This window comes from Esox lucius, chromosome 23, assembly GCF_011004845.1.
Source record: "Esox lucius isolate fEsoLuc1 chromosome 23, fEsoLuc1.pri, whole genome shotgun sequence".
NCBI lineage: Eukaryota > Metazoa > Chordata > Actinopteri > Esociformes > Esocidae > Esox > Esox lucius.
Window position 1 is genome coordinate 6832071 of NC_047591.1, and position 12722 is coordinate 6844792.

The following is a 12722-nucleotide window of genomic DNA, read 5'->3' on the forward strand; positions in this document are numbered from 1 at the left end:
GAAGGCAGAGCAGGCTGCTACAGTATAGTAGCAGAGGCTAGAAGACCCTGGTGTTCATTTAAATGACTATAATGTCATTTTCTCAGTCCTACTTGTATATTGTTGAGGTCTTTGTGTTGTTTCATTTGCACTGAAGTATACAAAATGCATAATTGTGTCCAATACAGGCTCTTTTTATAGTAAATACCCCCATTTGTATTAGTATTCATTCTATTTAAAGTTAAGGTGTGATTTGAGCTCAAGGGTCAGGGACTGTGTAAGAGAATAAACCTGAACTCCTGGTTAGAGGACAGGGTTGGGGTAGTGGGACTGGGTAAGAGAATGGCATCCCTGTTAGGCATCTTTTCAACAAACTGTACACTTTTGTTAAAAAGATGAATATAAACATATAAATAGAACTCGATACAGATAATGTGAGACTGACCAAATGCTGTTTAATATTTGAGAAAAAAAACTAAGTGTGCCAGTTGACTTCATCCACTAAAACTTCGCCCTGTAGACCGCGCGAAAGAAAACGTTACTTGTATCGATCATTATTGAACAACAAAATACCACATATTCTTGGAAGCTGTTTATCTATGAGCAACATGGTGTTCTAAATCTTTTTGAACATTGTGACCAGCTCAGTGATCAGTACTATTATATGTACTTCCTAGTGTAGTAGATGATGTGCCTAGTGTGGAAAAACCTCAAGCACAGTAAGTGATTTAACTCTGCACCCACGTATCCACCCTGCTGTGTAGCCCAGGAAGAGAAGTGTTCCTGCAGGTATTTGGCTCCGAAGCCCAGTATACAGTTCATGTTATTGTCCACTACTGACAGGCGACTGGCCGCCTGGTGGAGCCGAAAGAGGGAGACTTGACACAAAGTGGATGCCATGCACCAACAGGCATACCTATGTACACACTCATTACTACACAATAGGTATTCTAAGGGGTGAGTTAACCAGATAAAACCTACAGAGACTGTTTAAGAAACCCATTTTAGCTTTTACCTGGAAAATAAAGCAGAATGTTTAACAGAGTTTCTTAAGCATGCTTTTTCATCTAGCAACAGATTAACATACCTGGTTGGATAAGACATATATAAATGATAATATAAATGATATTCTGCCACCTTATTCTGTTTACCTCACACATCAGGTCTAGCTGGGCCTTGGGTGACTCGAGTGCTGGGGTCAGAGAGTCCCAAGGAAGGTTGAAATGGTCTTCTAATAGAAGATTCAGAACCTGAAAGCAACAGGGCAAGAGTTTGTTTATTCACTAATCCTAAAAGGTATTTAAGGTCAATGCCGTTTTATGCCCTTTCCTGAAATGATTAAAAGCCCCAGCATCTCTTTCTGCTCCCACATGGTTTGGGGAAAGGCCTTAGTCTCTGTAATAAACAAGGTAATTCAGATAGTCAATTATATATAGTTGTAGTGGGGTCACCAAGTGGACAGATGCAGAACTTCACAATTACATTGGTTCATCTTACACCACCAGAAATTCCTTGACCCCTCGTGGTGCTGAGTGTCTGTGTCCTTCCTGATGTTTAGTTGGCATGGTTAACAAGCTGTGCCTATCCAGGTGTAAAATAAAAAGTTTACTGATGGGACAGGGGCACACTAACAAAATGTAGGTAACTTTTGAAATTGCATTCCTCTTCTTGGAGGAATTGAGATGTTATGCTTATACCCTCCTGAATGCAGGATTAGGGCACAAGTCAAATGCTTTTCAAAATGTAAGTAACTTAGTATGCAAGTTGAAGTATTCCCTCCCAGATTCAGCTGGCTTACTGTGGAGCCTAATGAAAAGAACCTCATACCTTCTTCAGTCTTCATCTCCGCAGGAGTATGGCGGCATGGAACGAAATCACTTAAGCACTGGTTTACCTTCTTCGGTTAATCTTGCGAGTGGGACAGATATGACAGTAAACCTGCAGACCGTGCAATAAAAACAACCTTCCCTCCTCTGACACAAACTCACCGTTGCTCATGCAGGGAAATGCAGAGAGCTTTCAACAATCTCTGGTTTTCTTCAGAAATCCGGTTTGGAAGAATTTACATTTCATGCTTATTTCATCCACATTCTGTGAATCCTCCAGATTGGGTTTCAGATAAAAAGGGGGGAAAATAACACTAACTGAGGAAAATATGTTAAATGCTTTCCAAATTTATAACAAATGATTCTTATTGGACAAGTTCAAGTAGTTCCTCACACAGTTGGGTTTCTGTAGTGCCTAATGAATAGAACCCTCATTCCTTTCTTTCCATCAGTTTTCAGGTCTTCAGGACAAAATCCCATTGAATAAACAGTTTGCAATCTACCTTAGTCTGCTCATCTGCTTCCACTGACCCTGAAGTACAGACCAGACAGGGAGAGACAGACTTCAGTATGCTTGGCATGACAGCACATCAATGGATATTGATGTGCTGTCATAGAACAACCCTTTCTCCCCTTCCCCAGACTCAAATTCACCACGCCTCATACATTAACAAGAGTTTTCTTGTTAATTCTAGTCCAGTTGCTCGCGAAACTAAACTGACCTAATGTCAGCCTGTTCTTGGTCAGGTCGGTCTACGTCTCGGTCCGGTTGGATACAGTTAAACTCATAATCTTATATTTCATATAATTTTTTATGGATTGTTTTGCCTGGCCATTTGATGTCTCTGTGCCATTTTCCAGTGTTTGAATGCGTGAGCTATCTAGTTTATTTCAAAATGATTTATTTATCCGCGTCAGTACAGCCTAGATATATTACAATACAAGTTGCTGAAGCTAATAGCTGTCCACCTGGTAACGTAGTTTCAATTAGGACACGACGTTCAAGATTTTATACCTGCACGTTCTTAAATCAAAGTTGGTATGAATACCTACATGTTTTTACGTCTCTGCCAGGCGCTTAAGTTTCAGCATCTTGTATCCTGTGCAGTCACTCAAAGCTCTTTGATCAGACCGATGGCCAAACGAAGCTCCATTAGCGTTATTTTAGCAGCATGATATATCTTTGTCACAATAAAAGCCATCGTTGAAATTTAAGGCATTATAGTTAACAATCTGGTCTATTAAAAGGAACAGACAACAATACTGGAACGGATATTAAACATAAAATGTACAGACTAGACTGGTAACTATATTGCCTTATATATTTCAATGATGGCTTTTATTCTGAAAAAGAAAATCTGAATTAACGTTGCTAGCATAATATCCAGCTTCTAGAAGAACGGTAATGAAGCCTCGTATGGCACGTACATAACCATGTACTCCTGCAAAAGCGTTACTGCAATTGTGCAGTAGTTAATAGTAACAGTCTGAGTATTGTAGTGAAAGGAGTCTGGAAGCAAGAGTTCTGAAGTAAGCGTCATGGCATTTACATAACCTTTATTAGTTTTTTTCTATTAAATAAAGAATTACATTATGGGGTATTCCATGTATGTATGGCAAAAACAAATCAGTGTAATCAATTATGAACTATAACAACAAAATCTGAAGAAAGTGAAGGGGTCTGAATTCTTCAAAAGGCACTGAGGGTAAAGAAACGACACAAAGCCACACACACACACCCCATCTATGCAAACATAAAACCTATTTCCCTACAATTTCATCATACATGTCAACATTGTGCCCCATGGTGTGAGGTGGGATCATGGCATGGTCAGGCAGAAGCCACAAACCACAAACGCAATTACATTGGTGAGTATGATGTATACTCACCCCACATGCCTGCATACTCACCAGCCATGTTACCCACTGAGCGGGCTTGGGTTTCTCTGAATCAATGCCTTTGAACAGCCATTGAAGGGGACTGGAATAACATTCCACAGGCCACAATCAACAGCTTGACTGATGGTGTTATGCTGCATGAGGCAAATAGTGGTAACGCGAGATATTGACTGGTTTTTGGATCCACCTGTTTTTGTTAAGGTATCTATGAGCATCAGAAGATTGGGACCCAATGAATTCCTTTCCATTGACTGATTTCCTAATATCATCAAGAACACAGTTACGTTAGTATTTTTTTCAGCGCATAAAAACTGTTGTCATTTTTAAAATCATGAAAACCATATGTACACACATACCCTGAAATAAAAGCTGAGAATCTAAACATTATCCTCTTAGTAATTGGTTGATTTGAAATCTGCTGTTATTAATGTTTTTCTCTGGAACATAATGACAGAGAGTAAAGACTGAGTTTCATTAATTACTATGTTGCTAATCCAATTTTTTGTATATACCTTCAATACAAGTATTCCAAAGTATATTTAGACAAAGATGATACGTTTCAGCTGGACTCAAAATTCTACATTTTATTGGAGAAAGTGCAGGAAAGTGAAACAGTCCGAGATGACCTAAGTTCTGTTTGTAACGTTAGCAAGAACCTAGCAACTCCAAAGTTCTGGTAAATAAAATCACAGTTGCAACTGGGGTGAAAATATGAAGTAGCATGGGTCTGGGCTACACAGCGGGTCTCTTACAGAGAGACAGTGGAAATAGTTGGAGTGAAGGAAATATTTATAGATAGAGACTGATTGATTGAATTCATTATTCAAGTGATTTACTTGTAATGCCCAAACAAACTGAAACGGGATAAAACTGTATCTACATTGAAGAGATTTTGAGGAATCCATTTCAACAGCTGAGGAACACAGTCTGATTATGTTTCTTCCCAGGCCACAGAGCCGGTGGATAGATGTTATTTACACTGGACTGATTCCAGACAGGTTGAACAGGATGGGTGGTATGATGGGTGGGTGGGTGAGTGGATGGATGGGGGGCTTTGAATACCTTTTCACAGACTAGACCAAATACCGACTCAGACAAGATGAATGATACCAGAGAGGGTCTTGTACCTGAAAGTAAACCAATAAATTGTATGTCATGTAAAATATATATATATATTTTACATTCCATATATATATATATATATATATATATATATATATATATATATATATATATTAATTACAGTAGCCACTAATTAAGGTGTGGTAGTTAGCTTTTGTCTGTTATTGTTATTGTAATTATTCAATGTTTAGACAGCAACATCAGTCCTTTCCCATGACCCCATCACCCCACAACCCAGTCCTTCTCCCCAAATGCCATAATTTTATTATTGGGGCTTCTTTTTTTCCTTCAAAACATCAGGATTTGTTTCTTTTTTAGGCTGAAATTAGACTGTAAAATAAGAAATGTGTTGTTGGTGAGGCTTGGATTGAACTTGTATGTGGAACTCGGTAGTGGATCTGGTTCAATTGGGACCTCCAAGACGATTAAAGAGCAACGCCAAACCAATACTTACAAATCTTGTCCACCAGGCAAAGCTATGAAGCAGAGTGCTCTGTAGTGTGCCCTCATTTGTCACATAACGGAGTGGATGATTGTATGTTTTCTCTATTGCAACAGGAGCCAAGAGCAATGCACCCACAGAAAAAGGGTGAAAAACCTTGTGCTCCATCCTGACGAAGCTGGAGCAGCGTGGAGCCAGAAAAAGACAGTAAGAGATTCAATTTGGGAGAACTATCCTCCTTTCATACTGGCTTTACATAGGTGTCTCTAACAGTTCTTGTGTGTTATATAATCCAAGAAGAATATGATGACGATTGAGTCCAGTTGTTCTAAAAATGACTTTTGTATGTTTAAACATAGAAATATTCTGTAAAAGTAATATCCAATTAGGGACATTTTCTGCATTCTCTAAAATTGACTGTTTGATTTAGGTTTGTCCTTCAAAAGTCAAACTTGCTTTGAAAGGGAATCCTACCTACAGTGGATTTTAGGCCAGGGATGCAGATTTAGTGAGATCCAGTAGGTGGGAGTATAGAGTGGACTAAGTAAAGGACTGGCCCCAGAGAGGCGATTTATAGAGTGGACTAAGGAAAGGGCTGATCCCAGAGAGGCAGTTTATAGAGTGGACTAAGGAAAGAACTGACCCTAGACAGGCGATTTATAGAGTGGACTAAGGAAAGGGCTGATCCCAGAGAGGCGATTTATAGAGTGGACTAAGGAAAGGGCTGATCCCAGAGAGGTGATTTATAGAGTGGACTAAGGAAAGGGCTGATCCCAGAGAGATGGTATAGAGTGGACTAAGGAAGGGACTGTAATCAGAGAGACTATATAGAGTGGACTAAGGAAAGGACTGGCATCAGAGAGACTATATAAAGTGGACTAAGGAAAGGACTGACCCCAGAGAGGCAGTATCAAGTAGACTAAGGAAAAGACTGACCCCAGAGAGACAGTATAGAGTAGATTAAGGAAAGGACTGACCCCAGAGAGACCGTATAGAGTAGATTAAGGAAAGGACTAACCCCAGAGATGCAGTATTGAGTAGACTAAGGAAAGGACTGACCCCAGATATGCAGTATAGAGTGGACTAAGGAAAGGACTGACCCCAGAGAGGCAGTATCGAGTAGGCTAAGGAAAGGACTGACCCCAGAGAGGCAGTATCGAGTAGACTAAGGAAAGGACTGACCCCAGAGAGACGGCTGCAGCTGCATGTTTCAGTCACAGACCGGATGGGGGGAGAAATCAGTTGACACAGCCAATCACAACACAAGTAACATCGTGAAATAGCATCATTCTGGCATTACTGGAGATATCTTATGGACTTCATAACAAATGACTATGCATGAACAAATGTGAGTTAGAATAAATCCACAAAGAGAATGAACAAGTTTTTATAGGTTAAGGGGAAAACAATTTGATGGGATGGAGGTGGCTAACCAATTATTACTTCAAATAAAATATGAATAAACCACTGAATCATTAAAATTAAACCATAATCGAATTTAATCTATTTAGGCCTTAATTGTACTACCGGTAGAGGGCAATATTGTTCCCTTTCAACAGCAACAGATGCAACGGTATGTAGCGCACCAAGGCGCTACACGAGTCTACGTGGAGTTGCGATAAAAAAAAAAAATGCAAATAAAGCAGCTCCATTCCGTGTCTTCCAGCCGACCCTCATTTCTGGCTCCCTTGACAGTACGCGCGGATGGCTGACCGCGGTTAGTCTGCTTCGATCGGACGGCAACTAGAGGTGTTCACCTTGCACTTGAAAATACTCTCCGGGAACGCTGCGTCTGTTGAATTGCGGTCACGACATTGCCTCCTTGTCACAAGCTGCAGAAGGATTGATAAACTTTTCTTCCTGCATCGGATTTGTTTTGCTCCAAGACAGGATTTTTTAACATTGCCCAGTCGTTTGGTAAGTCAACCTGTATTTTGAGATGCAATTTAAAAAATATATTTATGTAGGCCTACATTTTGTATATTTAGTGACACTTGTCTCCAAAAGTTACATAGCCGAAGTAAATTGTTTTTTTATAGGTCCTCAAGTAAGTCAGTTTGTTAGTTTGCCTTATTATTATTTTAACATTGTTTTTACTTGTCCCTTTCTGTTTCTGCAATAGCATGTCAATGACGTTTTGTAACGACTCCCCAGAACTACCTGATGGTCTATGATGCGTTCAAAAAGGGTACCTTAAATAAAAAAAACTAAATAGGATTCTACTCCTACTACCTTTTTGGAATCCTTTTTCTGAAAGAGTTGGATATAAGCACAATTGAAGCCCTCTGTCCCCAGGTGCCACCTTCAAAACATAACAATGGAGAAAATTATTATACTTTCATATGCAAATGGTTTCAGTTATGCTCAAGGAATGCCATTACATACATACGTTGTTGTTGTGTTTGTCAGTGGCACGCTATCCATTGATGACAGTGTTTAGAATATATAAAAACAAGCAATTACTAAGAAATCTTTGTTTAAGGTAAGAAAGTTGTATCAACCCAAAAAATATATTCAAGTAATATTCTTCAAAAACAGTAGACATCAGTAAAGTATACTTAATTGAAAATTTAAATATACTTAATTAAAATTGTAAATGCTGTGGCTTTAAACTGTAGCTATCAGTACACCTTTTCCAAGGTAAACCGGATTATTTCGGTTTATAGTGTAACAAATTAGTCTACATTTTTACAGTAATTTTTTTTTTCTGTAATTAATCTAATGTTTTTATCCCTAACAATTTAAGCTCTGAGCAACAGATCCACTTTTGCACATTTATTAGTTGCAAATGCACCTACAGATACTGTCCCCAAAGATTGCCCCACTGCTTTGTGATAGCTACACCGGAGTGGATTAGAGATGAATGAGGGTCATAAAATATTGTGTGGGTAAGGGTGGATGGAACCGCACGAGTTGGAGAAGCCGTTAATTTGAATTATCAGGGACTGGGAAAAAACGGGCTAAATGTAGGTTACAGCACGCATCTCTCCGTCACTGAAAGAGTGCGAAGCGCTGTTTGGTCAGAACAACGCTATTGGCTAGTTCTGCTCCCCGTCTGTAGCAGCAGGGGAGGCAGAGAGGAGGTGGAGAGCCGAGGGAGGGGGCGGAGAGAGCCGATAGAAGGGGTGCAGTGACGGATGCACACACGCAGCAAACTGAAGTTATACTTATAATAGTGTCCTCCAAAAGCATTTGGACAGCTATTCACTTTTTCTTCTTTCAGCTCAATACTTGATACATGTTGATGTGAAATTAAACGATTAGTAATAATCTGTTTTTGTACATAGGAATATGTTCACAATTAAGAGTATACAAGGGTTGCGGGCACTACTTTTTATTTGTATTTGTTTTCCTGTCCTAGCTGCACATGATGCGCAAAATGTATCACCTTTCTTTAAATAACACCTTCCTCTAAAGTATATTTTTTATCTTTTATTCGAGGGTATTTGTGTAGATTCTGGTTTCACCATAATGTAATCAACACTTCACACACAACCCCCCTATTTCAGGGCAACAAAAGTACACTTTAGCAGATAAGATATTTTTTACATTTCAGAAAGAATTTTCTGCCATCATCAGCAGTTACATCATCCAGGAAGACAAGGGTGCCAGTTCCTGTTTAATTCAAATATATATGTCAAGGCCATGACACCCCTTTAACCATATGTTCAGCATATCTTCCTTTCTTACCATCACCCTGTTACATTCATATTTCCCCCAGATCTCTTCAGCTTCTTTCGGGGCTGTAACCTTGCCAGACAATTTTAAAGTTGGTCATTTAACTCCAGCCTCCATAGTTCTTCTGGAGAAGTCTTCTACAGATGGCAGTAAAAGACAACGTCCTCAGGAGTCTAGAATCAAGACTAGACATTGGTACCTCTGTTATGTCAGTATAAATTATGTGAAGGAAGACTCCTGACTCAAACACTTACCTACCCTGTGCTCACAATTACTTTGGTGCCCTGACAGTATGCACAAAATTACACAAATACCATCAAATAAAAATGGATAATCTATACCTTTAGCTCATAGTTATTGTTTGATTTCAAATCCAAAAATGTTTGAGTATAGAACCCCAAAACGCTTTCTGAGTTGTATTTAATGAAAATCCCAGCAAATATTCTCCTAAATATTTTCTCAATTTGCGCGGATGATGAGACTGGGTAGAGTTACTCTTAAACCGACAATATTGTCCAATGGCAGTCACCCCATTGCCTATGCAAGCCAAGCACTGTGTGGAGTGTTGTGTAACAGATCTGATCTTCTCAGACTGCACACACATTCTCCCTCTCCCTCTGGACTGAGGTCGCACAGGAGAAGCGAGGGGAATGCAAAGAGACAGCCACTGCATCGTCGTAAGCTCAACGTGACAGAATGAACAGAATGGCATTTTACATGATGGTCTTTCTAAATGATGTGCCCCTCCTCTTAACATTTTGAAATACTGGAATAATATTTGGTTATAATACACAGACCGAGGCCCCAGCTTCTTCGACAGAAATGGCCCACATTGAGTTACGTGTCATTGGCAATTCCATTCGCCACATTGAGTTGTATCAACAGTGTATTTTTAAACGGCGCACACGTTTTCTTTGGTGTCTTGTTGGAAAGACTGTGGTTTTTGGAGGTCTCCATTTAGCGTGCAGAGCACCGTGCTTAAAGCATCCACTCAGGTCTCCACCCAGGGCTTGGAAGCACGCAGCCTGTAATCTGTTGCCTGAAGGAACTACGACACCACCCATGCTTTCTGCTGACTCCAAATTAAATGACATAAATGGCACTGAGGACTAGCCATGGGTACGGCGTTCTGGCTTTGGTGTGGAAAGAAAAATAAATGGGCTCATTTGGAATGTTTAGACAAGGTCTCGAGTGCACAACCCTCAGGTGAAATGCCAGCATGTTTCATTTTCCGGGCCCCTCGCTTTAACTAGGCTTCAATGCTGTTTTCTTAAGTGTTTGAACTACGATTTGTATAAAAACAGTGTAACACAAAGGCAACGCCGTCATCACCCATTTTCCTTTTCTCCCTCCCTTGGTGTGCGTATGCAAACGTCCATTCAAAACATCAATGCCCATGGCTCTTTCTCTGCAGCATTAGTTATTGTTTCAAAACTCCAGATGTGCTCCATTCGTCACCACGTCTGCCTGCCCGCGACCTCTTAGTGGTGGCCACTTAACACAGTCCCTCAGGCTTTATTGAAGCTATTCATCTGCCTGCCCCCCTTCAGGGGATGTAATTGGGTTACGCAGAAATTGTGGGCCGTGGTGCAACCGTTGGTACGTGTTGTTGGGCTAATAAATGCCATTAGCAGGGCGACAAAGATAAATAATGGATTCCTCATTGTCTGGGATGATTGTTGGGGGTGTGTCAGACCCAGGTGGGTGGACGAGCTCCGGCCTGAAGCCTTGGGAAGGATCTGGAAACATTGTACTAAAGTCGCAATAGTGTCGGCAGGTCCCCAAAAGCCAGTGGCCTTTTGAAGCCATAAGGATAGGCTGGGGGAGTACTAGTCTGGAACCTTTATCTTGGCAGAATGAAGTAAGTTGGCATACAGATGATGCTCATTGCTCACAGTTCTGGGGGGGAGAGAAAGAGAGAGAGACAGAGAGAGAACAAGAGAGAGAGAGAACGAGAGAGACAGAGAGACAGAGAGAGAACAAGAGAGAGAGAGAACGAGAGAGACATAGAGAGTTACATTACTCCACTGATGGTGCAACAACATCTGTTTGTAAGAGTGGTAGACTGGAGAGGGCGGGGTGTGGGTGGTAGACTGGAGAGGGCGGGTGTGGGTGGTAGACTGGAGAGGGCGGGGTGTGGGTGGTAGACTGGAGAGGGCGGGTGTGGGTGGTAGACTGGAGAGGGCGGGGTGTGGGTGGTAGACTGGAGAGGGCGGGGTGTGGGTGGTAGACTGGAGAGGGCGGGGTGTGGGTGGTAGACTGGAGAGGGCGGGGTGTGGGTGGTAGACTGGAGAGGGCGGGTGTGGGTGGTAGACTGGAGAGGGCGGGGTGTGGGTGGTAGACTGGAGAGGGCGGGGTGTGGGTGGTAGACTGGAGAGGGCGGGGTGTGGGTGGTAGACTGGAGAGGGCGGGGTGTGGGTGGTAGACTGGAGAGGGCGGGGTGTGGGTGGTAGACTGGAGAGGGCGGGGTGTGGGTGGTAGACTGGAGAGGGCGGGTGTGGGTGGCTTCAGCAATGTTGACTGATTCACTTCGTCTTAACTTCATCTCCCCAGTTAAGACAAAGCTGAATGCCATATAAGGGCCCAGTTTGGGAACGTCAGGAGACCGAACACAGGTAGGCAGTGTGGGAGCCAGTGGCGTTGAGGGGTGCCTGTCAATGGCACCAGGGTTTGAGAGGGACTGAAATTGGCTAATGGAAGGCGGTTCACTGTATTTTATACCCCAGCCAACCTGATGCTGAATTAAAAACGCCATGTTTTGAACTGGTTTCTGGCTAAACATATTGGTCCTGAGATGACGCTGAATCATTTGCTTTATTTCTGAATGAATAATTCAAAACACTGGTCTCCCACATATGCTCTCTGTCAGTCTGACTCACTCACACGCTCCAATTCAGATATTATTTTGCCTGCTAACAGCCGTCCACCGCTAAAAAAGGAGCATGTGACTCATTTCAGTGCTTATGCTGTTGCCCGGGGTGATGGTTCTGTGGATGGGCATCCTCAACCTCATCCATCACTTCGGTTGGTGTAAACATGTGTGAGCGTCATGGCTAATCATAAATATATTCAGTTGACCCCCCCCCCTCAGTGACATGGAACAGCTTTATATAATAATAGATCAGAATGATGAAGTTCCTGTTGGAAGGATAATCTGGAGGATCCATGCCCACCTGTGCCCCTGACAGCCACTGGGATATGGATTCTCTTCAGAGATGTAGCTCATTGAAAGCGTTTTACATAGCATAGCACAGCATAAACACATATATTGGCCCCCTGATTTTCTTTTTCAAAGGTAAGGCTAACAAGTGGTACAAAACAGAAAACACCCAATTGATTAATGCATTAGACATAAAAGGCTTTACCCAGATCCAGAGACCTTGTCTCATAAACCGGATGACCTTGAGTAGACTTTTCCATGTTTACGACCCGCTGCCTTTTGAATTGTGTATCAAAGACGTTCACCTTTCCTTTCACATAGCTACATATCACAGCAGGCACTACTTTAGGTTGATTTGTGACAACCTGTTTCATATAAATCCTCAATCTTGCTTTTTATTGTGTGGTCTCCCAGATATCCCAGCTCTCATTTCTGGAGGATGGGTCGCTGATCCCAGAACCTGCTGTGCGATATATCCGCTCTGTGATTGGTCATTTTGGTCGATACCTGCTGTCATGGCTAAGAGCCCAGAGGTGAAGCTGGCTGTTTTTGGAAGAGCAGGAGTTGGGAAATCAGGTAGGAGGATCTGTCTGTCTGTCTGTCCTGTTATTCTGGT

The 12722-nt window shown here is 41.8% G+C and overlaps 1 protein-coding gene across 1 annotated transcript in view; it reads left to right on the plus strand.

The window, feature by feature from the left end:
• Window positions 1-6955: 6955 nt before the first annotated feature.
• The window catches only part of rerg (RAS-like, estrogen-regulated, growth inhibitor), a 39716-nt gene continuing 33949 nt past the window's right edge, over window positions 6956-12722 (plus strand). The window contains exons 1-2 of the mRNA XM_010903613.3: window positions 6956-7185; window positions 12521-12682. Of these exons, the coding sequence (XP_010901915.1) occupies window positions 12622-12682 (61 nt within the window). The 5' untranslated portion in view covers window positions 6956-7185; window positions 12521-12621. The remainder of the gene's footprint in view (window positions 7186-12520; window positions 12683-12722) is intronic.